Here is a 25,318-nt window from a genome sequence, read left to right as displayed (position 1 = left end):
CAGGCTTTCAGCCCAATCGCATAAGGGATGATGTTAGCCGAGGCAGTACAGGTGTGGCAGACGAGCGAAAACGGCACACTTCGAATTTCCTACATCCAAAAGGTTGGACAATACATCTGTCGATGTACATGATGATATAGAGCATGGCATGAAGTATGATATACGAAAATCCCAGAATATTTGAAGGGACAGTTCATCTCAGAGTTGAATAATTGCATTACTGTCTCGATTGCATTGCAGGGCCACTGATAGTAGTCTTGTTTGTAGCTGTGGGCTCATGGACGACCGAGCTTGATGTAGTTATGTCGATCGCGATTGGCAATTGGTGTGTTATAAACCAAGTGAATTTAGCTCATTGTGATCGCTTAGCGCTTAGCGCTTAGCTTTGGCTCGACCAGCTATTATGCGTGTGAGCAAGTACATAGTCATGAACTGTATACACACTAGCCGATGCCCGTGCTCCGCTACAGGTATGCGCTTTCGATTGCATATCTCTCAGTCAGATACATTCTCTACGGCTTTGAGCGCATAGCAGGGCGACCACTCAAAAATCGTGACTGTTCTATTCTATGTTACTTGCAAACATAGGTGACTTCTGTAAGAGACTGATAGTTGAAATGCCACTTAGCCGTCTCCCTTCGGGAGTCGGCTTCGTGGCCCTGTGCCGGGCCGTGAAATATGCATCTACAGCGGTATATTGGAGGAATGCTTACTTACCGACTGCGATGAAACTGGATGTCACATCCTCACCTGTTTGCTGGCTCAGGTTACTTTCGGGTGGTACTACTTGAATGTATCTGCCTTCGACCCCTGTCTCTCCGCACCGCAGTAAGGGAGAGATGCCATTGATCAACAGCGGAACTTGGAAGATATTCAGATGTGCAGCGCACCTATGCCCATGGCTCCCGAGTGGCCACTCTCCGACTCCGACTCGTGGGTGTTATGCTTGCATCCTCGGCGTTGCCGCACGCCGTACCTGACATTCGCTCGTCCTTACTCGTCCTCGCGCCTCTCATCACCTCATCCTCACCCATCTCTGCCAGCCATTCGCCCTTCCCTGCCTACTCGTTCCCGTCCGCGCCCGCTGTCTGCTGACCCTCCCTGTTCATAGCTGAGCCCGCGCCCGTGGTCCGCTTGTCGGCTGCACTTCACGCGGGGGCTTTGCCCTGCATGCTCGCTGAAGCTGAAATTTCGCCCTCGCCCTCGCTGTGCGTGTCGTGGCTCAATTGTGTACCCGCTCGGGGCCTGCCTACGTGCGCGATCGGAGGCCGTGTCTGCGTGCAGTGAATGTTCGCTCAGTGCGCTCGCGGTCGACGTATACGCTGTCACCTACTCGCTCGCTCGCCCTCCTGCTCTCCATGTACTCGCTTGCTTACCCGTCCGATTGCCCCTCCACGCCTGCTCACCTGTCCGCCGGCTCGCCCACCTGCCCGCTTGCTCTGCACGCGTTCGTCGGCCATGTCTGTGTGCCGGGCATTCGCCTGGCGCGCTCGCGGTCGGCGTGCGCGTCGCGCTTCATGTCGCCACGGCGACTGCGCCCTGCGCCTGCCCATTCTGTCTCTACGACTCCTTCGGCCACTGTGCACCCGCCATCCGTTCGTCGGCCGTGTCTACGTGCTGGGCATTTGCTCAGCCGCCTCACGGTCGGCGTGTGCCTCTCGCTGGCCTGCTCGTCCGCCCGCCGCCCATTCATCAGCCATGCCTGCATGCTTGTGATCGTGATGCGTCGGGCTGCACGTCGCCGCGTCCTGTGCCTGCAGTTAGCCCGCTCGCTCGCGTGTGTCTGCACTCACTGTGACGGTGGTCGTCTCCATCGCTCCGCTCGGTGCACTCCTGTCACTCGTTGTCTGCACCTTACCGCTGCCCTGCTGATCCGCGCCCTCCGATGCCAGAGTGAGAAATGAGCATGAGGGTCGCGCGCGAGTCTAAGGAATAATGAGGACGACTCGGAGGAGGGATGAAGTACAGTCACGGTAGCTCGGAGCGCTTGAGAGGCTCGGGCAGCGCTCGGGCGTCCGTCTCTCAGCCAATGAGAATGTCTCTAGCGTTTGTCCCGTCTTCTTGTCTTGCTTCTTGTCTCTGGTGTTTGTCTTAGCGTTTGTCTCGCGTTCCCACGTTCACGCCTCTTGTAGAGTAGATGAAGAATTTTTGGAGCATTGAGCCTAAGCAAAGCAAGGGCAACGCGACAACGTTTTCAGCGGAGATTTGAGACGGGGTAAGGCGTCTTCATTTCAGACAAGAGGAATCCAGTTCAGAGTCGCATAAGGACGGTACAGAAACTCAATTGCGGTGGTATCATTACTGGTGATGAACATCTACGGACTGAATTATATACTACAACTGCCTGGCAGTGAACAGAGCACAAGGAAAGCGACGAGGAACGACAATCATAGGAGGAGACGGAGACTAGAGCTACATAACATGAGTCCGCGCACGAGAGATCGGCAGAGCGATCAACACATCGAGTCGGTGACGGTGAACTTCAGCTGGAGCTTGCCGTCGATCTCGACGGGCTCGCAGACGACCTTGTCCATGTTCTCGACGAGGTAGTGCGCGCCGGCGTTCTCGATCTTCTCCTTGTCGTGCGACGTGCAGACGGCGATGACCGTCGCGCCCGACGCGACGCCGGCCTTGATGCCGGAGGGCGAGTCCTCGAAGACGACGCACTTCTTCGCGTCGAACCCGAGGCACTCCGCCGCGAGCAGGAACGGATCGGGCGCGGGCTTGCCGGCCTTGAGACGCTTGTCGTCGGCGGTGATCGTGACTGGCGGCGGGGTGATGCCAACACGCGTCATGCAGCCGTGCGCTGTAGGGGAAAGTCGGTCAGCACCATGTTCGGGCTCATGAACGGCAAGGATGGAACATACCGTATGTTTTTGCGCCCGATGTCGCAACAGCGTAGTGACCCGCGGGAATGGAGTCGATCATCCTCTTCACACCAGGGAGGATGCGCACGGAGCGGTCAATCGCTGCGGCTTCCTCCTGCCATGCCTGGAGCTGGTGAAGCTTCGACTGCTTATCCTGCTTGTCGTCCTGGACGAACGTGCTCTCCTCGTCCTCGTCGACAGTCGACTCCGCAATACGTGCGCGGTCGGGCGTCATCGCGAGCAAGCTGCTGACGCGGTGGAGGAATGATGGGCGACGGCGGAACGCGGTAAGGTTGCTCAGACCGCCGACGAATGAGGAAGTACGAGAGGAGTTGCGGGACGAGGGCGTGGAGTTACCCGGGGTGAGCGCGGGTGTTGTCTCGCCAGAGGCAGCGGGCGTGGCGAGGGGGGAGTTCTGGCGCGAGCCGGGACCGTGGAGGTTGTACGCGTCGGCGAAGTAGAGGATCGACTCCTCGAAGGCCTGGACCTCGGTCTCCATCTCGTGCTCCTTGATGTGAGGCTTGAACTGCGAGAGGTTGTCGACGGCGCGCTTGCCGTGGGTGGCAGCGATCACGTAGGACGGGTCTTGCCCGATGTCCTTCGCAACCTTACCCCATGCCGCCTCGACGGCTGAGATGGAGTCGGTGAGGGTACCGTCCTGTACGAAGCCAAGTCAGAAAAACCTCTCGCCGAGGGTGGCGACGTCAACGTACCATATCGAAGAGGACGGCGTCGGCGTAGAAAGTCTTGGTGTTCTGGGACATGGTGTAGAAGGTGTGTGGCGAAGGAAGAATCCTTAGACGATGTTAAGCTTTTGGAGGAGTGGGTATGTCCGGATGCTGAGGAGGACTGCAGCAGGGGGGGCTGTCTTTATAGGTTTGTGAAAGACGCCGTGTGGCGCGAGGGGCGCAAAGATTATGCGGACCATTGTTGGAGGAGACAAGCAGGGCGCAGCGAAACATGAGTGGTTTTCCGAAAAAGGGAGGAGGTGGAGCGATCTGCGAGAAGGCGCCCGGGGAGTGCGGAAATGGGGTGGCGCCGGCTCACACACCGACGGCAGCGAGCGAAGCTGAACCGGGGCGCCTCTTCCTTGGCAGTCGGTTCGGCGCACAGCTCCACCACGACGCCTTCCTCTTTGGGACAGCAGGCCAGAAAATCCCAGAATCGATTCGGGCGCACTCCACATTGGGCCTCCCGTCCGCAATCGGGGCCTGCGCGGGTTTCTGCCTATTGATAGAAGCGCTCCACGGCGAACAGGCCGTGTATCTTTCGGGGTCCATTCTCGCCCGACGTCGCGCACCGACGCCCGCCACCGGGCGCGCCCTGCGCCGCTCCCCTGGCCCATGTCATCGCAGGCACCGAGGCGGTGCTCTACAATTTCTCGACCCGGCGACTCGGCCCAGCGTACGCCGGCACATACTGGCTGCAAGGACCGGGAGAGAGTATCGGGAGGCAAGGCAGGGGTGCGAGACCGTGCGACGTCAGCGATCATGCATGACCGAACGGTCGTTCATTTCGAACAACAGAAGGCTACCAAAACATGGCTGGCTGAATCTTGGCATGGCAAGGACGTTGTGGGGCTTCAAGCGAGCGCCTCATTTCCTTATTTGGTAATCCCACTGGGCGGCGCCCCACCTTTGACGACGGCACATCTTCGCAAAGTCCGACATGTCGGACGCCTGCTACACCGCCTCCTACCTCATATTCCGTGCACCGTTCCCAAAAGCTTGGCTGGTTATCTTTGGGGTGCGACTTGGTACTTACGCGCCATGCCGTATTGTGGCGTGATAAGCGGCCTGCAACTCGCTGGCAGTCATCCCTCCGTAATACCTCGAAACGGCCAAACAGGACTAAGGCAATCGATGCTCCATTTACATCTTGTTTGATGCCATGCTTCCTCGTCAACCCTGCATTATGCCATGACATTTGTCTGTCGTGCGTCGAAGTCTGCCATAGATCCCATGTGCGGCCAGGTGACTCGTCGCATATGACTGGCTGTCCTGCCGTGTACCGTGGTGGAGTGAAGATTGCACCCCAACAAGTCAGGCCGATCGTGTTTGTGTTTGCCTTCGTTCCTGAGTGACGCCCTCCTTCCCTTTTCGACTACCAACGCCCACATTCGCACCAGCCTCGCTCTTTTCGTACGCTCGTTCAGGATAAGCGGAAGCACAGGCGACGCAGTGCCCAGCTGCAGACACACACGCCCCAAATCAAATCTGCCATGCGCGGGTTTGGCCAAGCACGTTCCTCCGAACACAATGGTGGCCGAAAACGGGTAAAGCGGACTGACATGTCCGCGAGCACTCTTCTGCTGAGATCTAGGGCTCCTTCTTGGTCGCTCCTAGCGCATTCATATCAACACGGTATGGGTGCATTTAGCCCTTCGGTGAGCACTCGTGCTTCCTGTCCCACTCTTCGCGAACTCGCAGGTACTTGTACGTACGACAAAGGCAGCGTACCGAGCAGAACGCGATGACGATGAGGTCGCAAACCGAACCAATATTAGCATCACCCGTTCCACGTGGCTCGCGCCCCGCCCACGCCCTGTATTGCGTACGGCACAGGAACGGCACAGTGACGACGAGGTCGCGAAAACAGAGCGGGTATCACATGCGGCACCCGTGGTTGCACTCGCGGAAGCAGCCAAGGAAGCACCGTCGTTTGCCTCTATCTGACCCCATATCTTGCACACACAACCTGTTTTCCCAGGAAGGCACCCCACCTTCCTCATCCGGACAATGTGCTCTGCTTTCGTGTTGGCTGACCTCCGTGCGCGTTCAACATGTTTCACCGGTGAAGACGCTATAGCCTATACTCATCTTGTTCGACGCGAGTCGCTCCCAAATCTCGTATCGAGGGGGGCGCATCGAATTCAATGCTGCCATCCTTACTGGGCCCGTGTGGCTCGCCAGCGCCGCGGCGCCGTAATTGGAGTTCCGTATGCTGAGGAGATCGCCACCGGCCGCACTGTTCGTAAACCGCGCTCCAGTTCATCAACTTTGCACGACGGTATGAAGTCCCGTCCTCGGTAGTTAGTTCGTTCGTGAATTGTTCTTGCAGTTCCATCATGCACAGCGGTCCCTCGTCGAGTCGTTGCACAGCTTCCGCAGTCCTACTGATCCGCGTCTAGACGTACATCGGCCTCTGAATGTACACGTCCTCGCCGCACCATACATACTATCTCAATGCGTGGGTGCAAACTTTCTGTCTGTTATCTGCACTTCCCGCTGATCGAGACTGCTCCTCTCCGTTCCATTATTCCATATGTTAAAAGCGGAAGCGAACAGAACCTGACGCTGTACCACTTCCGCCCGCCTGCATGTTTACGCTGGGTTTGGCTATCGGCACCAAACGGACTATTTCTGCCCATGTACGTGGCTAGGAATGATCTTCAGGGCGAGTTCGGTAGGTAGTACATGGAGACATCCGGCGGCTTCCCGCAGCCTGAGTGTCTCTGAGTCCAGCAGCCCCGTCGCTGGCTGCGTCCACGGACAGTCTATTGCGTGTTTCTGAGTTATGCACCCTCGGCGCCTGCAAGCGGCTCTTCGCTCTTGCATTGTTCCTCAGGTCGACAAACTCAGCGAAACGGCCACATCGATCTCTAGCATCTCTCGCCGTCAAGTGAGCGCTCGCGCTGCAAACCACTATGCTCCGGTGTTGAATAGCACGAGGATGGGCTTCCGTTGTTGCACAGTGCGCTTACGGTGGTCACCTGTCTCTCCTACGTGCGACGTTGAATGCTGATCGCTACGCGACCGGAAACCCCTAGACCAAATCGAACGGACTCGAGGACGTTGCTCCGGCGGCGTGAACACGAAAACTTCATGGTCCGGTACATACTGACCACCAGGGTCCAGACGACTCTGCGTTCTCACACTGTCCTTCGCAAACACTGACTGCGCTTGCGCTGTTTTAGATCTGCTTCTTCAAGGGCACAGAAAGGGTACATATCAGTGAAGCGGCCACTATCAAGGTCCCTGGATGAAGACCAGCTATGTATGTTCTGGTCCCGCGCTCATGGCATTACTAGAGGGTCCGTAACGCATTATTGGAGGCCTAGCTATCAGAACTCTAGCTGGACGGCTCGGACGGCCAGTCAGTGCCTATGTATATGTCTTACGTCTTTTGCAAATCTGGCTGCTGAGTCGTGCATATGCACATTTGTGCTCCCTCGCAGACATCCCCTCGGATCCGTGTCTTGTGGCTCTGCCAGTATCCTCTGCCCTGCTCTTGTAGCCCGGCTGATGCATGTCGCCCACAGAGCCATGTCCGTCTCGCTCAGCTCGCATCTTAGGCTGTGGGTGTCCAGCGTACGCTTCAAAATCATGATTTCCGGCCGAAAGAACAAGACAGTTTCTCGCGAACGTTTGTGACGTTGACCGTCGCGCTACGCTAGGATGTTTCGTGACTCTTGTGTGCGTTCGACCAACGTTCGACCGTATCCACGCTTCCCATTCGGACAAGGCAACACAAGCCTCGTCCGACACGAGATGGCCGAGTGCCACGCGCTAAACGACAGGTCACCCCCTTGTCGATCGTATAGTATGAACACGCCGTCCGCTGCGACGGCTCGATATATTGCGACACAGCGTCATCAGAGAGGCACTACGCGGCGGAGACGGGGAGAGACTGCTTCGCAGAACCAGCATAAGGTGCTGTGGTCGATGTACTTACATGTGTGTCCGGCTTTGTCACCTGTGACAATGCATTTTAGGCAGCTACGGTAACCTCGCGCCCCTTGCATTTGATTGGAATCGTGCTCAGGCTGGGCGCACTTCCGAGTCAGGTTTCGTCCACCCGTCAGCGTCATTTCCGGGACTGCATCATTTTTGCATGTGCATGCGCGCCTCTGTGTCCTCCTTTATCGATCGTGTCCGGGTTTGTTCAACCCGTAGAACAAACCGAATCACGGCGAGGCCCTTGATGAGACCGTCACACACAGAGTGCAGTCCAGGATATTGAATTACGTGCGGGTCACCGTTGGGTCACCGTGCAAGAACATCTTGGTTGTCAGACGCTCAAGGGGCCTCAACCCGTTCGAAGGCACACCCGAGTCTAGCCCGATTGCGCAGTCATCACCGACGGCGACCTTGCTCATCCACGGCGTGGACGCAAGACGCTTGCTAAGTAGAACAGCATAAGCGATCATTGGGAGGTTTTTGTAACGCCCACAAGGAGGAATCGTATAAAAAACGTACCTTGAAAGGTTATCTGTACATCAGATTGCCGTCCATCGTCTCCTTTATACCTTGAGCCCTACCACCGAACATGACGAAGCAGACTATCATCTGTGAGGAGGCTGTTCCTGCGCTGCCTGTCTTCGGTGCGTACCGAAGCGATCGTATGCTGCTTCTTGCTGATAGACTAGTGATCAGCGCACGCGACGATCAGCGGTAAGACTATGTACGTCTCCGGGAGCATTGGCTGCGACAAAGAGTACAAGCTCCAGGGCGACATCAAGGGCCAGACGGTACGTACAGTGCGCGTACTTAGACAAGTAGAGCGGTGTCTCACTGGATCGACGGAACGCAGAAAGCGGCCCTGGAGAACATGTCGAAGGTCCTGAAGTCTGCGGGAACTGATTTAAACAACATCGTCAAGGTCAACATCTTCTTGACGAACCTGAAGGAGGACTTTGCACCTATGAACGAGGTATACTCCGAGGTAGGAAGTCTACGCAGATGTATAGGTCTGGGGAGTGAGGCTGACATGCACCTACTAGTTCTTCCCAAAGCACCCTCACTCGCGCACCTGCGTCGGCGTCGCTGTCCTGCCTCTAGGCGCAGCCGTCGAGATCGAGTGCATTGCTGAGCTGCCTTGAAGAGTGTCCATGCGATGCTGACCAGTCACAACGGACGTGAGAATGACAACGGTTGTAGCCATCTAGTAGCTGCGTCCGACGAATGTAAAAACGACAATGTAGTAAATGCAAAGAATAGCAGCCGGTGTTCTCGCTGATCGTGGCACAAAGCGAGCCACGCGTATGTTTGTACATAGTCGTAAGCTTTCGCCCGTAGGATCGTTTACTATGACACGACGCTTGTCGAGTGATTTGAGTCTCCAGAAAGTTGCCAGAAAGCTCAGGAAACTCCCATCACGTGCGCGTATAAGGACGCGTCACCGGCATGATCGCGTCGCGTCCCGCACCGCTCCCACATAAGTACTTCATCTCCGTCTACCCGACTTGCTCTCACTTACACCCTGTAACTGCTGCCCCAGCCTAGCCTGTTAACCCTCTACTCCTTTGTGTCGCCGCTACCAGACTCGTTATCTACTATACTTATTGCTAAATGTCTACGCCTGTGCAAATATACGTCTATGATCTCAGCAACGGCCTTGCCAAGCAGTTGTCTCTCCCATTGACCGGCAAACAGATCGACGGCGTCTGGTACGCATCTGTGATCTTCGTGTGTGGGAGGTTCACTCAACTGGTATGTATAGGCACACGTCCGTGGTTGTCTTCGGCAGAGAGATATTCTATGGTCAAGGCATCTTGGAAACTCGTCCAGGTCAATCTCATGTATGTTCACTAGCCATCATATCGTGGAAGGCTCATCTCACTAAATCATCTTGCAGCACGGGAAACCGCTTCATGCAATTGATATCGGAGAGACGGCAATAGATGAAGAGACCTTCAACGAGTACCTACTCGAGATAAGCAAACATTTCACGGCCGACAAGGTGTGTACAGCCATTCCTGAGTTTCTGCGACAAGTACTGAAGTTAGAACTAGTATCATCTGCTAGGTATGTTCTGCATCACCTCGTTGGGAACCGCTGTTGATGCGTATGCGCAGACTTCAACTGCAACTCATTTACCAACGACGTGATAGGTTTCCTCACAGGGGGTTCAATACCCTCCTGGATCAAGGGTACGCATGTGCCTGCATATAGCCCCCAAACGTGGGGTGACGTGTGTATACAGATCTACCATCCGATTTCCTGTCTACGCCATTTGGCGCTGCATTGCGACCCACAATCGACAACATGTTCCGCCGTCCTGTTCCTGGCGCTGCGCCGACTCCGGCAACACTACAGCCCTCACCTGCAGCGGCACAAGCCGCAGCCAATGCATCACCAAACCCCGCGCTTGCTGCATCCCTTCTCCAAGCAGTGGCAAACCAGGCGTTCTCTCCTTCCGCCGTGAATGGTACCGGCGCACCCACGACTGTACCAACTCCTCAGGCTCAACCTTCGGCATCAACAAGCACAGTCTCCGCTCCTGTCCACATCTGTACAAACCCGTCTTCGTTCCATTCTTTGCTCCGTTCGCATCGTGCCGTCGTCGTGATGTTCACAAGTGCGACCTGTGGACCATGCCGTATGATCGAACCCGTCTTCGAAGACCTCGCGTGGGCCAAGACGCGTGGGTTAGGCAAGGACCGGGTTGCCTTCGTTAAGGTCGATATGGGCGTAGGTATGGGCAGTCAAGTCGCCTCAGAATTTGGTGTCAGGGTCACACCCACGTTCATGTTCTTCCTGGATAGTCAAAAGGTGGGTGACCGGTGGACTCCCTGTAACCGAACAGGTATTGATATTGGTCTGTCGCAGACATACGACTTCAAGGGAGCGGATTCAGCTGAACTTCGCAGTCAAGTGGATCTCTTGCTATTTCAAGCCTTCCCCCGTATGTGACTGTGCATTACGCACGTGTGGTTGGTCCGACTGACATCATGCTATCGTGCTAGCCCACCCCCACACGAAACTTACTCTGCCAACAATCGAAGCGCTCTCTACCAGACCCATCCTATTCACACAGGTCCCTGCGCTCGACTCCGTTGTCTCCAAGCTGGGTTCCTTCGTCGACAATTCGTCGCCGTCACCAGAGACGACTGCAGCCAAGGAAAAACTCCGCCAGTCTTTCCCTGTGTACCTCAAGGCGCGTTTCCCTACTGCTCAAGGCGCCCAGCCTCCAAAGAACCTCTCCGCAAATGCGCAACTGATCACGTCCTGGGCGGAGGCCACACGAACCATCGCCAGCGCTCTCTCAGCCGCACAAATCTTCCCGTTGGTGGACCTGTGGCGGTTAGCCCTCCTCGACGAAGCCATCGCGGCCTGGTGTGCCTCAGCTCCTTCGCAGACCAATCCTGTGCACGTATTCCTGGGCAAGGCCATCGAGGCACTGAACGCCGCAGACACTAGCGCGCGGAACACCGTCCTCGTCACTCTGCGCATGCTCGCGAACGCGACGGCGAACGCGGCCCTCGTGAAGAGCCTCCTGTCTACGGCGGGTCAGCGGGCGGACACGACGAAGGCGCTCGTCGCGAGCCTGCTGCATACGGATGCCACCGTGCGCACCGCGGCTGCAAGCTTGGCGTTTGACGTCGCGGCGTATCTGCAGAAGGGCCGGGTGGACGGGCTGCGCGGGGATAGCCCTGCGGCGGGTGCGGATATCGAAGAGGACGGGGAGTGGGAGGTGGAGCTGGTCAGTGCTGTGCTCGAGGCGCTCTCGACGGAGACGCAGAGCGAGGAAGTCGGTACGTGGATCCGTATTGTCTGTCCAATGAACCTAGGATGTGCTGATGTTGGCGTGGTGCAGTTCACCGTCTGACAGCGGCTCTGGCATTCTTGCTTCGCCTATCGCCTGCGTATGATAGCCAGTTTGTGCCGTTCCTGGAGGTGCTCCAGGCGCGCGAGACCCTGAAGGGTAAGCTGGAGAAGGGAGGGAGCGGGGAGCATGGCGTGCAGAAGCCAGAGGTGAGGAAGCTTGTACAGGAGGTCGCAGAGAAGTTGTGCCCGTGATTGGTAGGCGTCGGACTGAAGACGATGGGACTTTCTGGAATAGTATGTACTGTACCATAGATGTAGACAGCGTATCTCGCCCTGACTAGGCTGACCGAAGCTGATGCTTCTTCAGAAGGTGCGCATGAGGTCGGATCCAAAGGCAGTGGATACTTTGGCAGATGTGAGGTCGACCGGGTACTGAGGCTTGAGGGCTCCGAGCCTCGCCTCCAAGGATGCCATAGTACGAGCCCTCATGGGCGAGCCTACACACTCGAACGCAAAACTCCTGAGGCCACTGAGGTTAAGCCGTAGGAGCGCCTGGACCAGATCATCCACCCAGTCGAGAAAGAGGAAATTATCCTCTCCTGCGTCCTCAACGGCCAGGTGAATAGTGCGGATACTCTGTAGATGCACGCGGTAAAGGAGGGTCACGACCCAGTTCCGGACGTAGCTGGAACTGTCCTGAGTCCACGATCCGCTGAACCGGACCAGCAGGCGGAGGTTTGCAAGGCGAGTTGCCCTCTCCAGGGTGAACGGGATCACTGCGTGACCTAACTTCAGCACATGAAGTTGTTCGTGTGCAATTTGTCTACTCACCGCTGAGGTCGGTATCGCGGGTCATGGCGAGCTCTAGCGTCTCCAGAGGAGAACCGAGGTTCTCCAGGAGTAACCCGAGCAATGCGGGCGAGTTGATGCGCGTGCCGGAGTAGTCGAACGCGACGGAAAGGGCGCGAAGGTCGAGTGCGTTAGGTGTGGACACTAGCCATTGGGCGTAGTTCAGGATAGAGGGATTGGAGAAGACCAACGACAGATGTAGTATCTTCAACGGTGTGCGAAGACGCACTGATACGGGACCCGTCGCGTCCCAAGTTGATGCGCCGTGCATACTGACCAAACCATCTCCGAGGGACAGACCCTGGAGGGCGGGGAAGGAGGAGATCAACTCGGGAAGGGGTGACTGCGGGGCCACCGCGATCTTGCCGAGCTCCAGATGGACCGTACATTTCGGAAGAACGGTGAGTAGTAAGTTCAGCTCGAGAGATGCGTATAACGAGATTCCGGTCAGCTTGAGGGTCTGAACAGCCTGCATCTGCTCGCAGACGCCCTTGAGTGGGGCGCAAACATTCGCGAGAGTATCTGCGCCTCCAAAATCGATGGTCAAATGCTTGACGCATGTGGCTATTGCGGGACCTGCTGTTAGGAGCGAGATAGTTGATGGGAGCTTTGAGGTTGAGAGGCGAGCCCGATGGAATAGATGCATCCGCGCACGTACGACCCACGCGTAACACGTCAGCAGCATGCTCGCAGGGTGATGTGGTCGTTGTGATTGTAGTCAATCACAAGCTCACAGAGTTCGAGCGGGAGCCTCGGTTGGGAATGACCCTGCGTACGGATTGGGGGCGTACGAATTGGGGAACAGTACCACCGCAAAGGACGTGACAAAATCCGCTGAACGGAGACGAGCGTGTCCATTTCTGCGTTTATAATGAAGCGATCAATGAATCACAGCGGAGACGTCCGAATCGTACGACTCACTGGATGATCCGAATACTGTGCAACTGGTACGCAGGCTTCCTGATGCAGCAGTCGGGTCCACGAATTGTAAGCTACTCCGGCTGCGAAAGTGGAAGAGGAGAGATCAAGCTTGCGCTAGGCTACTTCCTTGCACATGGGTGTTCGCATTCACGCTGTGACTGAGACTGCGGCTGAACTTATATTCAGCGGCAAGATTGAATGACGATGCGCGAAACACAGCGCCGGCACAGCGCTGCCAATGAGACAAGGCGTCTTAAGCCACTCCGACGTTGGAGTCGCCCAAAGCGGTAAGTCTTCTGGTTCGAATCAGCTAGCAATCACCGCGAGTCTCTCACAACTGTCATTCCCACCGCGTCTTGGACGCCCTGGGGCTATAGTCTGGCCGCCACCACATGCAGCTGTCTCGCAGCTGTCTCTGAGATCCCAGAATGGCTGCGCGCATGTCTCGAATTCGAGGTAAATAGTCTGTTTGGTGAATGTGTGACTAGGCATGTGCTCCGGTCAGGCGTAAGCTCGAGCTTGCGGCGGAAGATGTAATCCTATGCTGGGTGCGATGATCACCCCGGCAACGGGACATGGTCTCCTCTCCGGATCGGAAAGGAAGCGGAATCGGGTCTACGGCAGTATTAGTATGAACTACCCACCGATGCCGCTCCGGCGATGCACAGACTCAGCTATTGCCGCTTTCTCGTCGGGTTCTTCTGTGTTTCTGTCATATGCCTTGAAGTGGTCAAACGCATCAGCACCCGGAAATGTGTGCCGCAAATGCACCATTGGAGTTGGCGCATATCTTGCATGAGCAGCGACACCCTATTTGATTCCCGACCAGTCAATATGGATTCTAACCGACAGAGACGGGCCTCCACGGGTGTCTTGTGATCCGCGAATGGATCCATGGGTGCGTGCAACGATGTTTGAATCTTGACTGAGATGGATTCAATTCCCTCGATCTAGACCGCGGATACTGCACGACTCGGAAGGGTGTCTGTGTGTATCCGGCACACCCTTCCGCTCACACAATCGGAAGGGGACTCACCGAAAATGCATAAAAGGAACGCATTCGCATCAGTAGAAGCCATACTCTTCGTCTTCGCATCAGCATCCGCACACTCAGCTACAGAGTTGCATATTCTTCACGATGCCTACAAACTTGCTACCTACCTTCGCTGGCATGCTGATCGACGCTGGTCGTCTCGAGCTACTCCAACCCGTCGGTGCTGGCACCTACGGCGTGGTGTACCTCGCCATTGATCACGAAGCTTCGGCCTCCTCCTCGGTCCCCGTTCGGCGCGCAGTCAAGATCGTGCGGAAGGCTGGTCCTTCCAAACGCGACACGCAGCGCCAGCGACGGGAGATCACGATCCAAAAGCTCGTGTCGGGCGTGCCCGGCGTCCTCAAGTTGCTCGAAGTGGTGGAGGATGACGCATACTTCTACCTCGTGTCGGACTACCACGACTGCGACTTGTTCAACCTCATCGCCGAGGGCGTCACCTTCGAGGGCAACGACGAGCGGATCCGGTCGGTCTTCGTGCAGATCTTGGATGCGGTCCACGGGTGTCACCGAAAAAAGGTGTACCACTGCGACCTAAAGCCAGAAAACATACTCTGCACTGCCGACGGGAAGGAGGTCTTCATAGCCGACTTCGGGATGGCCACGCCTATCGCGCGCAGCTATGTCCGCGGCTATGGGACTCACTGCTATATGAGTCCGGGTAAGTTGGCATCACACAACTACTAGCGTAGCGACGCTGACCTCAACCGACAGAATGTATCTCCACTGCGTCTGGGCCGTATTCCACCAAGCATGCGGACATCTGGGCGCTGGGCATCATTCTGATCAACCTCATCGCGGACGGCGATCGCCCGTGGGGAGAGGCGTCGCTCGAGGATCCCGACTTCAGGCGGTTCATCCTCGAAGACGAGCAGTTCCTCGAGCGCGAGTTCGGCATCTCGAGGGGCGCCGCCGATCTCCTGAAGCGGATCTTTCGCTTGAACCCCACCGCACGCCCAAGCCTCGCGCAGATCCGCAACAATGTCCTCCGCCTCGACACTTTCTTCGCCGAGTTCGAGGAGGAGGATGTGCTGGACGACGAGGACGACGAGATGGAGGGAAACCCGGGCGAGCCAGTCGGCTCTACCTCCACATCAGTGGACGGCAGCGAGGGTGTCGGTACGCCAGACAACGACCCCGCTGTTGCGCCTCCCATCGTCGGTTGCAAGTTCATGACGTTCAAGTCGTACGCCCGCCCTCTGCTGCTTCCGGCGAAGAGGGGGGCCGACGACGAGTTCGCCCTCGCCGTCATCGAGCGCCTGGACGCGCTCGGACTGGAGTGAAAAGGGCAGCTCGCAGTGCGAGCACGAGAGTGCGGCGGGACGTCCTCTCCTGTCATGTATCGCCGGATCATCAGAAACGATCCAGAAAAAAAGCGCTTAGTGCCAAATGGACATTATATGGACATGCCTTGGACACGAATGGACGCTGTGCCATCGGACACTTCGAGTACATCTGCAGAAAGGACAGTCAGTACCGGACAATGTGCCATGGACACTGTAGAGTAGGATAAAAACAACAAACCAGAGTAAACAGTAAATAAAGACAATCAAAAACATTGATCTCGACGTCGCGCTGTGTGCACGCGATCGCGGGCTTGAGTTTGACTAGCACATTGGCCCTCGCGCCGCAGATTGAATCGACAGTGAACACTCTGAGCATATTGTAGAATCAATGGGTTAGGATCAGGTTAAGCTGAAGGCTCGCTCATGTTACTAATGTTCCGAGTGCGAAGCATATGACTCACCGATGTAGCAGGGAAACTCACAAACAAACACAGGGCGTTGTTCACAATGACTGCCTGGCTCTCACACCAGTGCATGCCGGTATACAGTCGTTGTTCGCCAGTCTCACGAAGTCAGCATGACTGGCGGGGATGCAAGCTTCCCTGACAGTGACATGAGCGTAACTTTGATTCGAGTATCGGTTGCTATCAGCGGTGGGCTCATGACCGGGCAGGCATGTACGTGGGGTCGCCACTGCACCGGAACTCAGAGATAGCCCTGACAGCAGGCTGTGTAATTTCCGTGCGCGTCCAGCGAATATAGCAACTCACCTCGCATGTTGAGCGGACGTCCGTAACGGCGTAAGCTGCGCATACGGCGATGAGCTCCATATGAGTTACTAGAGTGGCGAGGACCGGGGCGACCGATGCTTACGGGCCCAAGAACGAGCCAGGCATGATCGAGCAGTGATCGAGTCCCGTCGTTTACGGAAGGCGCAGCGAGCGCTGTACCACGGTCGGCCTCGAACGGGTGCACGCGGACCCTTCTAGCCTCTGCATGAGGACCGCCTCAGAAAGATACTGTAGTGGAGCTGTCGAGGCCAACCGCGTGGCAGAGATTGTGTGAGTAGTCTTCGAGAGTCGTTAACTGGCATTTTGCGGGACAACGCTGCAGATTAGAACACGACGAGGACGAGGACGATTGAGAAGGTGAACAGGCTGAGCGTATGGTAAGTCCGAAGGAAGTGGCGTGGGAAGTGATATCGAGAGTGGATTGCCAATGAACGGAAGCGCTCGGGGACTACTGGCCCGGGTGACGGCCAGAGCGACGTCAGTAGGGAGAATGGCGGAGACCCACCCAGCCATGCTGCCCAGACGGCGAGTCCGACCAGTCTGTCTCCTCTTTTGGTCCCCCCATCGACCTCCTTCTCCCCGACAGCATAAATACTGCCAGTCCCTTCGCCCTCCTCCTTCTCCAATCCTTCTCCAGCACTTCCTAACTCTTACACACCCCACACTTCCAAAATGTCGACCGCCGCTGTTGCACAACTCCAGGCGCAGATCAACCACCTTCAGCATGAGCTCTCCACGGTCAAGACCGCCGAGCAGTCCCCTCACAGTAGCGAACAGATCTACATCGGCCAGTACCTCGTAGAGAGGCTCGTACAGCTTGGCGTCACGGTAAGCCACATCTATCTGCCTCCGATCTCAGCCTACTGACTTTGTGCTAGAAAATGTTCGGCGTTCCAGGCGACTTCAACCTTGGTACGTTCCCCGACACAATCTAATGCATAGTGCTAACCGATCATCGCAGGCTTCCTTGTACGTCTCCTGATATGGATAACACCGCATAGCTCATTCCTGGATAGGACTTCGTAGAAGATCACCCCAAGATTGACTGGGTCGGCAACTGGTAAGATCCTAGTTCTATTTCACACGCATATAGTCACTCACGAGACGGCACCGTGACAGCAATGAGCTGAACGCAGGTTATGCCGCTGATGGCTACGCGCGAGTGAAAGAGGGCGGTCTCGGTGTTCTCACCACAACGTATGCGTTCCGGCATTCTCTGACGCCAGCGGCATTGACTGACTCTCCTTAGCTTTGGTGTCGGAGAGCTGAGCGCCACTAATGCCATCGCTGGAGGTGCGCAACAGAGCTTTAAACCCGCATATACCATGTTCAATTGTGCGCTTTTACAGCCTTCTCCGAGCACGTACCTGTGCTGCAAATTGTTGGTGTTCCTAGCACATCACAGCAGAAGAACAAGCCCATGCTCCACCATACCCTTGGCGACGGACGGTCAGTAGCCAAAGCTCATTCGATCTGCGATCTGCGAGTACTCATTGGTGAACAGATATGACGCGTACTACCGAGCAGCTCAGCAATTCGCCATTGCTGATACAAGCCTCCAGACAAAGGACACCGCAGCCGCAGAGATCGATCGCGTTCTCACCGAATGTATTGTCAGGGTACGCAGCCTCGTCGTCCTCTGTACTGAGGCCCATCCTAAATCACCACCAGGCACGCCCGGTGTATCTGATGCTCCCAACTGATCTTGCCTACGAGAAGATCCCATCGTACCGTCTCAAGACACCACTCAACACGGAGCCGCCGCAGAACGACGTTGACGTAGAGGCCTTTGCCATCGACGAAATCATCAAACTCGTCGAACAGGCGAAGAACGAGACGATCATCCTGGTCGACGCTTGCGCCGTTCGCCATGGCGTCAAGAAGGAGGTCGCTGAGCTCGTCAGGCGCACCGGCTTCCCTGTGTACTCTGCGCCCATGGGCAAGACTTCGTTCAACGAGCAATATGAGCGCTATGGAGGCGTGAGTGGCTGTATTGATTGTGTTTCTGCACATGCGCTAACTCTTGCCGTGCAGATCTACGTCGGGTCGATAAGTCACCCCGAGATCAAGGAGAAGGTAGAGAGCGCGAAGCTTATTCTCTCCATCGGTGCTCTGAAGAGCGACTTCAACACCGGTAACTTTACTTACCACATCCCCGTCGCCCGCACCGTCGAGGTACGTCTCGCGAGTACTTCTACCTGATACAACCGCTCTCACAGTCACCCACAGCTGCACTCCGATCACCTGCAGGTGCAATTTGCGACCTTCCCGGGCATCGGCATGAAGCGCCTCCTGCCGAAGCTCACCGCGCGCTTGCAGCCGTTCGAGCCGACCGCCGCGCGCATCCCCGTTCCGAAGTTTGAGCTCCCTGTGCCTGAGGAGCAGAACGAGATCATCTCGCAGTCGTGGCTCTGGCCGCGCGTCGGCCAGTTCTTCCAACCCAAGGACATCGTCGTCGCCGAGACGGGCACGTCCGCCTTCGGCGTCCTCGAGGTGCCGTTCCCGACCGGCGCGGTGTTCGTCAGCCAGATCCTGTGGGGATCGATTGGATTTACGGTCGGCGCGACCCTGGGTGCCGCGCTCGCGGGTGTGGAGTTGGGCTACAACCGGACGATCCTGTTCATCGGCGATGGTAGCATGTGAGTGTCTGTTGTATGGATCGGTCTTTGGCCCAGTGCTGATCGCGGTTGACTCGCCTTGCAGCCAACTGACGGTGCAGGAGCTGTCTGTCATGATGCGCTCCGGCCTGAAGCCGATCATCTTCGTCCTGAACAACAAGGGCTACACGATCGAACGCTACCTACACGGCATGACGAGGAAGTACAACGACATCGCGGACTGGTGAGTCTCACGTTCCCTTCCGTCTATTGCGATGCTCACCGGACGCGCGCAGGAAATGGACGAAGTTGCTCGGGACGCTCGGCGGCGAGGAGGGCAAGACGTGCCAGTCCTACCACGTCGAGACGAAGTCGGAGCTGTCGAAGCTCCTGGACGACCCCGCATTCGCAGCCGCGGACAAGATGCAGCTCGTCGAGCTCATCATGGACCCGACTGACGCGCCCAGCGCGCTCAAGCGCCAGGCGGAGCTCAGCGGCAAGACCAACCGCTACGTCGCGGAGCTGCCGGACGCAGAGGGGCTGGGTGAGGCTGTCTAGACTCGATGTGTGTTAGACGTTTGCGATCGCTGGGACGAGAAGTGATATGTAAAGTAAAAGTGCTTGCTGTGGAAGGTCATGTTCTGTATCGCCGCACCGCTCAAATTGTTGTACACTTACTCAGTAGCATTAGCGAGTACTAGTTTATCATAATAGAAGCAATCACCTACACACCTCAATGTACATTTTATCATGCATCAAGGCAACATACAGGGTGCCGGAGAGTGCGGAGCGCATTGTACAGACTTCGACTCCCGGGTGAACGTGGCATTCAGTTGTCCATGCAATGTCAAGGAGCACCATTATGTCAACCAAGAACCTGTTGACACCGGTCATCTGCCCGAGTAAAGTACGTAGCAAATTCCCTTCACAACCGGATGCGATTTGCGCAATCAAAACTGCAGGACGCAAGTCAATATTCCCAATTGAATCCTGACCTAGTAGCTCTGCACGGGTAACTACGCCAGTCATGGTTCGTTTCGAACACGGCGACGTGTCTTGCAACCCTGTGCGCAACCTTTGTGTGACCGGAAACAATCAGTTGGTCGACGCAGGATCATTTGCTCTCAACATCATCAACTCCTCCACAAGGGTCTGTCGCCGATACTCCAGTCGAAGATTGGGGACGTTTGTCTGGGAATGTCAGCAAGCGACTTGTGTCTTAATGAGACGGTGTCCTACCTTGTTTATGTCGTTGCCCGCAGCACCTGGCAGGTACCAGTGCTGCCCCAGCCAATGCTGCTTGATCTCCATCTCGAACCCACTCTGGATCACGGAGTTACGCGCGAGTTCGGCTAAGGAGCTCTGAGGGAACTTGTAAATCTGTGGCAAGAACCTGTCAACGAGACGGCGCCCGGGGATACGCTCCGTTGCCTTACATGGGCCGCAACACTGTACTCTTCCAGAAGGGGTTCCTGGAAGCGAGCGTGAGGTTACTGACTACGCGTGTTGACGGAGAAGACGCACCTTGGTGAAGTGGAACTGGAGCGGATCATCCGTGCTCAGGCTGACGTTCAGCCCCACCTTGAAGAAGTCGGGTAGCGGGTTGCGCTCATACATCAAGAACAGGGCGTTGTTGCTGAGAGGACTCATGGCGATCCCAATCTGCTTGAGGTAGAAGAGGTACTGCAGGGCGGGGACCTTGCGAAGGAGGATGCCGTGGGAGATCGAATGCGCGGTGAGGAAGGCGGATGTCAGATGGTCCGTGTCTCCAGCTTCGCCGCTATGGGGACGAAAGACGAATGTATCTGTGAAAGGCATAGTCAGCCAGTCATGGAATCATGACTTCCAGATCTACGCACTAAAACCCCTTGCACGCCGCCAATGATTCAGGCTTGCCATATTAGCGAACATATAGTACACCCTGTCATAACGACGGTGAGCGTGAGCACGAACAAAATTAGCAAGTGCGACAACTGACCAATACGAGTACGGAGGGGACTCCTTAGCATTCCACAGTCGCGGGTATGGGAACTTGCGGTGGTAGCGCCGCTCAGTCTTTGACTCGTCGTCGACAGTGTCGAAGCCAATAACACGTTGTAAGAATACATGCAGTTCTGGATGAGAGCTCGGGTCGTGCGTAACTTCAAACAATGGTCGGAATACATCTGGACGTGATGAGATTAGTGCAGTGCGACGAGCGTATGTATGCGTGTGGCTCACTTTTGACAATATCCTCAAAGTTCTCTATCGATCCATTCTGTTTGTACACGTCGTACAGACGCGGAATCTGGATGAGCCATCGTACATTGTGTGAATACAGCTTGTTGTGCACAATCCATCGGGCGAGCTTGTCCCACTCGTCGGAGTTCCGTCCGTAGATACTGAGTCGCCATTCCGAGTTCTGTGAAAGGTCAGCACGTACAAGGCTCATGTCAAACGCGGCTTATACCTGGTATTTGCTTTGTTCGAGATCCGTCATGACCTCTGCATTCCTTGTCAGCGTCAAGAAAAGGAAAGCGACGACAGTCGGGACGGACCTTTCGTGAGCTCCGCCAAGTATCGGCCAGCGATATAATTATCAGTCTTGAGGAAGATCTCTCGTAGCCTAGATTCGCCAATTGGGTTGTACTTTAGGTTGAAATTGTCGAAACGATGGAATGAGTCCTGGTGCGCGTGCATGTCTAGCGTGTCTATGGAGAGGTCGTATGCGGTGAGGTTCAGAGATTGGAAGACTTGTTCGAGAGTGAGTTCGCGTCCGTCACGATGAATGACAACGTCCTGAGGGATACACGTGAGACAATAGGTGATGAGTGAGTAGGCGATGCCTACGTGAGGGTATCGCTTCATTTTGGACTTGATGAAGCGTAAAAGATGCTTTTGGTTCATGCAGCTAGAGTGGTGGATATGCGTGTCAACCTTACGGACGTTGTAGAAGTCTCTGAATCTCGAAGTTAACTTTGGACAACGGGCCCAATGACAATGCGAACCGGTGTGGAACTCTCTGAGAAGCCTCGTAAGGATGTCTGTGTGAGGAAGGGAAGGAGCACTCAACAGGCCTACCTTCATATCCGCCAGCTCTTGTGTCTCATTGAGCAACGAGTACATAGTGAACTTGCTCGTGAGATAATTCAATCTCCGGTACGCGAAGCTTTTTGTTGGACCGTCGGCGATCACCCGAGGACGTACTCCAGATCCATGAAGTACTCCCTGATGCTGGGGACGTCAAACGCGGAGTCTCAGCTGCAACCGTCTGTATATTAGAAGCAGAAGAAGTTGCTATAGGACGACGATGCCCACCGTCCTTGCTCTTATAGACTTGAAATACGCCCTTTTCATCCAATTCGAAGCGCCAGTCATCTGGCCCCGGTATATCGCATTGCTCGAAGTCGAACTCATCGTCCTCGGTGTCGGAGCCCGCATGACTGAGGACTGTCGCATGAGGTCCTTTCCAGTGCCAGTGCGGTGGTGGGGGCTTCGGGTAGATCCGCCACTTCTTCAATTCGCTCTTGGGCGGGACGTAAGCGTCGTAGTTGATATCAGGCCGAACGCCAGATACGCCTGAAATGTCCTCCGGGAGGCCGGTGAACGTCCCATCATGGTCTTTGGGGTTGAAGCCGAGCTTCTGGCCAGAGCGGTGCATGTACTTGTCCCTGAGCTCGAGACATTTCTGGAACGCCTCGATGATGGGAATGAACTCCGGCAAGACACCTGAATCTGTGAAGCATTGAGGGCTGCTCTCTGTGGCAATACTAGCCCATATGTACCGTGGATCGGTGCCATTTTCCACTGCTCTTGTTGAGACGTAGGTTTGGGACCTTCTTCTGGGGTTCCATAACTGGCGGCAGCTTGAAGCTCCCGACGTACGCGTTTGGACCTTCTAGATGGGCTTCCTCCCGCATATATGGAGAGCCCAAACAGAGACAGGTCTCGACGCAGACGTAGCGTCCGAGCCACGCCTTCGCTGAGCCCACATCTTTTCCTCGAGCTAGGGTGTGGCAGTCAGACACCGTGAATGCAGTAGGTATCAGGTCGGTCAACGTACGTGGTGCAGCGTTTTCTCCTCGTTGTATCCAAAATATCCGTCTGTTACCCTCGGTGCGGGAGCATGAATACCAGTGGGGCTGAAGACCTCGGATTCTTGAGACGAGCTGCGAGTGGACGTAGGCCTCGCTTCGTCGTCGCTGGCGACACGATGATCCTGTTCGGGCGATGACATTGTTTGCAAGCGAATATGGTCAATATTTACAACAGGGGGAGGTGGGCTGCTCGAGCAGGCGAGCGAGACACTGCAGGTGCCAGTGTCCACCGAACAAGGTTGTCGGTCTCGCGGCAGGTAAATTGACACATAGGCGCCGGAGATCGCTCATCTTGGCAGCAGCTCCGAGCTTAACTTTATGTGCAGTTCCCCCGCCACAATCGCGCTGAAGAGAACCGTTCAGCCGCTGAACAAGAACGAGGAACAACATTATGACCAATAAATACCGTACAGCACTAAAATTACACAATTGCTACAAGTCCGTAGAAGTACAACTCATGAAATGCGCAAGCGACCTCCCAACACTGGCGACAGCTCGAGAACATGCTGGACACGGAAGTCCTGACATCCAACAATCGCGACGTCCGAAAGCTTACTGATCTCGTCGCCGGACAGATTGTCTGTATACTGTACCCGTCGACACAGCGCCCCGACGATGGCATCGCCGCCGAGCCGCTGGCAATTCCACAACCCCAACATGGTCAGCTTCGGCAGTCGTAGGTGCGGCCTACTACGGCCTGCCCCGTCGGGTCGACAGATTGTTTGGGGAGGCTCGTACGGCGCGAGGAGATTGATGACGGTGTTGGACATGTCGGACGCGATGATGCGGAACTCCTCGAGGTGCTCCAGGCGATCAAAGCACCACTCGAAGTCCTTCGTACGCATGTCCGCGTAGTCCATCTCTAACACCTGTAGAGGCGGGTTGGAGCGTTTGATGAGCCGCCGCAAGCCCATGCCCGTAGCACGGTCGCTCCACGGAGATTGTGAAAAGTCGTGTGCCTCGTCCTCGCTGCCGCCGTCCTCCTCCACGTTCGCGTAGTGGTCGTGCTGGATCGCGAAGTCGATGTTGGTATGCTCGAGGTAGAGTTCCTTGAGTGAAGGAGTATCGAGGTGCGACAATACGGCGCGAACGACGCAGGTGCCCGCAATACGAGCAGGCGCAGTCGAGGAAGCGAGACGACTGGAGCGAGCCGTATGTCGTCTTCCGGGTTCCCAGCGTGGGGGAAGGAGTAGAAGATGAACTGCTCGAGCACAGGCAGAACGGAGAGGAAGTCGAGCAACCGCGACGCGTTCGTCAGGACGTCTACCGACTCGGAAATCGTGAGCTTCGTGAGCGCAGAATCGACAAGTGGCCGCGTGGCGGCAAGGTCAAGACGGCGGTACGCATGAAGATGCCCCTTGGCTCGTCGGGTTCGACGGAGTGTAAGGCTGCAAACGAGGGCTTGTCGATATCGGACCGCTCGAGAGGTTGGAGATGCTCAATGAAAGGATCTAGGCCGGTCGTTCCCCTGATAATCATCTGCAAGTGCTCCAGGCGAGCTCCTGAGGCGCCAGCCACGAGCGGTGCGAAATCAAAGTGTTCGTTCGCCTCGTCCATGGTCATGTCAAACGTCCTCCATCGATGGATGTACGGCAATATTGGCGACAAGAGAGGGAGGAGGAAGTCTCTCGAGTCCAAGTTGACATGGACGTGAAGCGGTAATTGCCACGATCGCACAAGCCAGAGCCGCGCCTGCGCATGCGATGCCTCGACCTTCCGACGGTCGCTCATGACCAGGTGTTGCCATATGCGCGGCGAGGTGAGGCTTACGTCTCGCCAATAGTGGCATACGGCTCCGAGGGTAAGCGGTACCAAACCGTCACTGAGATTCTCCGTGCAGCATACGAAGATTTCGATGAGCAACTCTGGAGGAAGGCGGTCGACGACGGCGAGGTTGGCCTGGTACGCGTCGAATATCATGGTGGAGGTCGGGAGTGAGGCGCAGTGGAAACGCGAACTCAAGGCAGGACAACCGACCCAAATCTTTAGCCACCGGAAACCATATCGGGACACGTGAGAAACTTGGCCCCTCTCAATCGCCGCATCGACGGCGAACCGTTGGATCCTGGTTGGACGGGTCATACATGACGCACAGCCAGGACGCAGCCACCGCACAAAGGGAGCAGAACAGTCGAGCTGGTACGCAACATATTGCACAGCGTATGACGAAACCCGCAGAGTTAGGTAGAAATGGAGTACGCCAGTCACAGAGGTGGCCTCAGTCGCGGATCGAAGCAAGCAGTGGCGCACCCAGCAAGCGCCCGCGGCTCGGATCCGTGGAGCTGACTAAGCAAAGAACTGCACAGACCGGGCAGGTGGCTTCAAACTCAATTTTGCCCTGTAACCAGTCCATACACCGCCGTCAACGCCGCGTCCGTCGCTGTCCTCGCC

The 25,318-nt window shown here is 56.1% G+C and overlaps 9 protein-coding genes across 9 annotated transcripts; 5 read left to right on the top strand and 4 right to left on the bottom strand.

The window, feature by feature from the left end:
• The first annotated feature begins 540 nt into the window (after positions 1-540).
• B0H18DRAFT_972183 (uncharacterized protein) lies at positions 541-938 on the top strand. Its single transcript, XM_048043852.1, has 2 exons — positions 541-810; positions 891-938. Exon 1 carries the CDS (start codon positions 570-572, stop codon positions 789-791), a length of 222 nt encoding a protein of 73 aa, XP_047899469.1. The 5' UTR covers positions 541-569; the 3' UTR covers positions 792-810; positions 891-938.
• Positions 939-1,105: 167 nt separating this feature from the next.
• B0H18DRAFT_1091821 (HAD-like protein) lies at positions 1,106-3,862 on the bottom strand (the record flags this gene model as incomplete). Its single annotated transcript, XM_048032304.1, has 4 exons — positions 3,581-3,862; positions 2,868-3,525; positions 2,459-2,806; positions 1,106-1,206 (listed from the first exon to the last, which is right to left on the bottom strand). The coding sequence occupies exons 1-4, from the start codon at positions 3,629-3,631 to the stop codon at positions 1,106-1,108; spliced, it is 1,158 nt and encodes a 385-aa protein (XP_047899468.1). The 5' UTR covers positions 3,632-3,862.
• Positions 3,863-7,906: 4,044 nt separating this feature from the next.
• On the top strand, positions 7,907-8,934 carry B0H18DRAFT_312310 (YjgF-like protein). The gene is made up of 4 exons (XM_048037512.1): positions 7,907-8,190; positions 8,243-8,337; positions 8,400-8,531; positions 8,590-8,934. The coding sequence occupies exons 1-4, from the start codon at positions 8,136-8,138 to the stop codon at positions 8,686-8,688; spliced, it is 381 nt and encodes a 126-aa protein (XP_047899467.1). The 5' UTR covers positions 7,907-8,135; the 3' UTR covers positions 8,689-8,934.
• Positions 8,935-9,157: 223 nt separating this feature from the next.
• On the top strand, positions 9,158-11,608 carry B0H18DRAFT_868362 (DUF862-domain-containing protein; the record flags this gene model as incomplete). The annotated part of the gene is made up of 9 exons (XM_048039936.1): positions 9,158-9,255; positions 9,309-9,387; positions 9,444-9,548; positions 9,601-9,613; positions 9,664-9,738; positions 9,792-10,360; positions 10,418-10,493; positions 10,555-11,343; positions 11,406-11,608. 9 exons carry the CDS (start codon positions 9,158-9,160, stop codon positions 11,606-11,608), a joined length of 2,007 nt encoding a protein of 668 aa, XP_047899466.1.
• A 111-nt stretch (positions 11,609-11,719) lies between these two features.
• B0H18DRAFT_1113550 (uncharacterized protein) lies at positions 11,720-12,890 on the bottom strand (the record flags this gene model as incomplete). Its single annotated transcript, XM_048032965.1, has 2 exons — positions 11,720-12,132; positions 12,188-12,890. 2 exons carry the CDS (start codon positions 12,888-12,890, stop codon positions 11,720-11,722), a joined length of 1,116 nt encoding a protein of 371 aa, XP_047899465.1.
• Positions 12,891-14,264: 1,374 nt separating this feature from the next.
• Positions 14,265-15,599, top strand: B0H18DRAFT_1100819 (kinase-like domain-containing protein; the record flags this gene model as incomplete). Its single annotated transcript, XM_048032501.1, has 2 exons — positions 14,265-14,838; positions 14,892-15,599. The coding sequence occupies 2 exons, from the start codon at positions 14,265-14,267 to the stop codon at positions 15,458-15,460; spliced, it is 1,143 nt and encodes a 380-aa protein (XP_047899464.1). The 3' UTR covers positions 15,461-15,599.
• A 1,111-nt stretch (positions 15,600-16,710) lies between these two features.
• Positions 16,711-19,617, top strand: B0H18DRAFT_901098 (pyruvate decarboxylase). Its single transcript, XM_048041456.1, has 13 exons — positions 16,711-17,082; positions 17,133-17,166; positions 17,216-17,223; positions 17,271-17,314; positions 17,374-17,451; positions 17,504-17,547; positions 17,604-17,703; positions 17,759-17,873; positions 17,926-18,234; positions 18,289-18,429; positions 18,484-18,893; positions 18,958-19,095; positions 19,148-19,617. The coding sequence occupies exons 1-13, from the start codon at positions 16,927-16,929 to the stop codon at positions 19,407-19,409; spliced, it is 1,839 nt and encodes a 612-aa protein (XP_047899463.1). The 5' UTR covers positions 16,711-16,926; the 3' UTR covers positions 19,410-19,617.
• Positions 19,617-23,170, bottom strand: B0H18DRAFT_972145 (AMP deaminase). The gene is made up of 15 exons (XM_048043851.1): positions 22,894-23,170; positions 22,768-22,836; positions 22,716-22,741; positions 22,616-22,686; positions 22,149-22,565; positions 22,026-22,086; positions 21,912-21,999; positions 21,681-21,806; positions 21,389-21,629; positions 21,301-21,335; positions 21,072-21,252; positions 20,801-21,016; positions 20,376-20,656; positions 20,091-20,231; positions 19,617-20,042 (listed from the first exon to the last, which is right to left on the bottom strand). Exons 1-15 carry the CDS (start codon positions 23,065-23,067, stop codon positions 19,947-19,949), a joined length of 2,223 nt encoding a protein of 740 aa, XP_047899462.1. The 5' UTR covers positions 23,068-23,170; the 3' UTR covers positions 19,617-19,946.
• Positions 23,171-23,293: 123 nt separating this feature from the next.
• On the bottom strand, positions 23,294-25,162 carry B0H18DRAFT_972141 (uncharacterized protein). Its single transcript, XM_048043850.1, has 4 exons — positions 24,941-25,162; positions 24,263-24,910; positions 24,039-24,212; positions 23,294-23,976 (listed from the first exon to the last, which is right to left on the bottom strand). Exons 1-4 carry the CDS (start codon positions 25,007-25,009, stop codon positions 23,383-23,385), a joined length of 1,485 nt encoding a protein of 494 aa, XP_047899461.1. The 5' UTR covers positions 25,010-25,162; the 3' UTR covers positions 23,294-23,382.
• Positions 25,163-25,318: the final 156 nt, after the last annotated feature.

Source organism: Fomitopsis serialis (genome assembly GCF_022376445.1).
Source record: "Fomitopsis serialis strain Sig1Antser10 chromosome Unknown B0H18scaffold_3, whole genome shotgun sequence".
NCBI classification, from domain to species: Eukaryota; Fungi; Basidiomycota; class Agaricomycetes; order Polyporales; family Fomitopsidaceae; genus Fomitopsis; species Fomitopsis serialis.
This window is presented reverse-complemented; position numbering and strand designations above follow the sequence as displayed.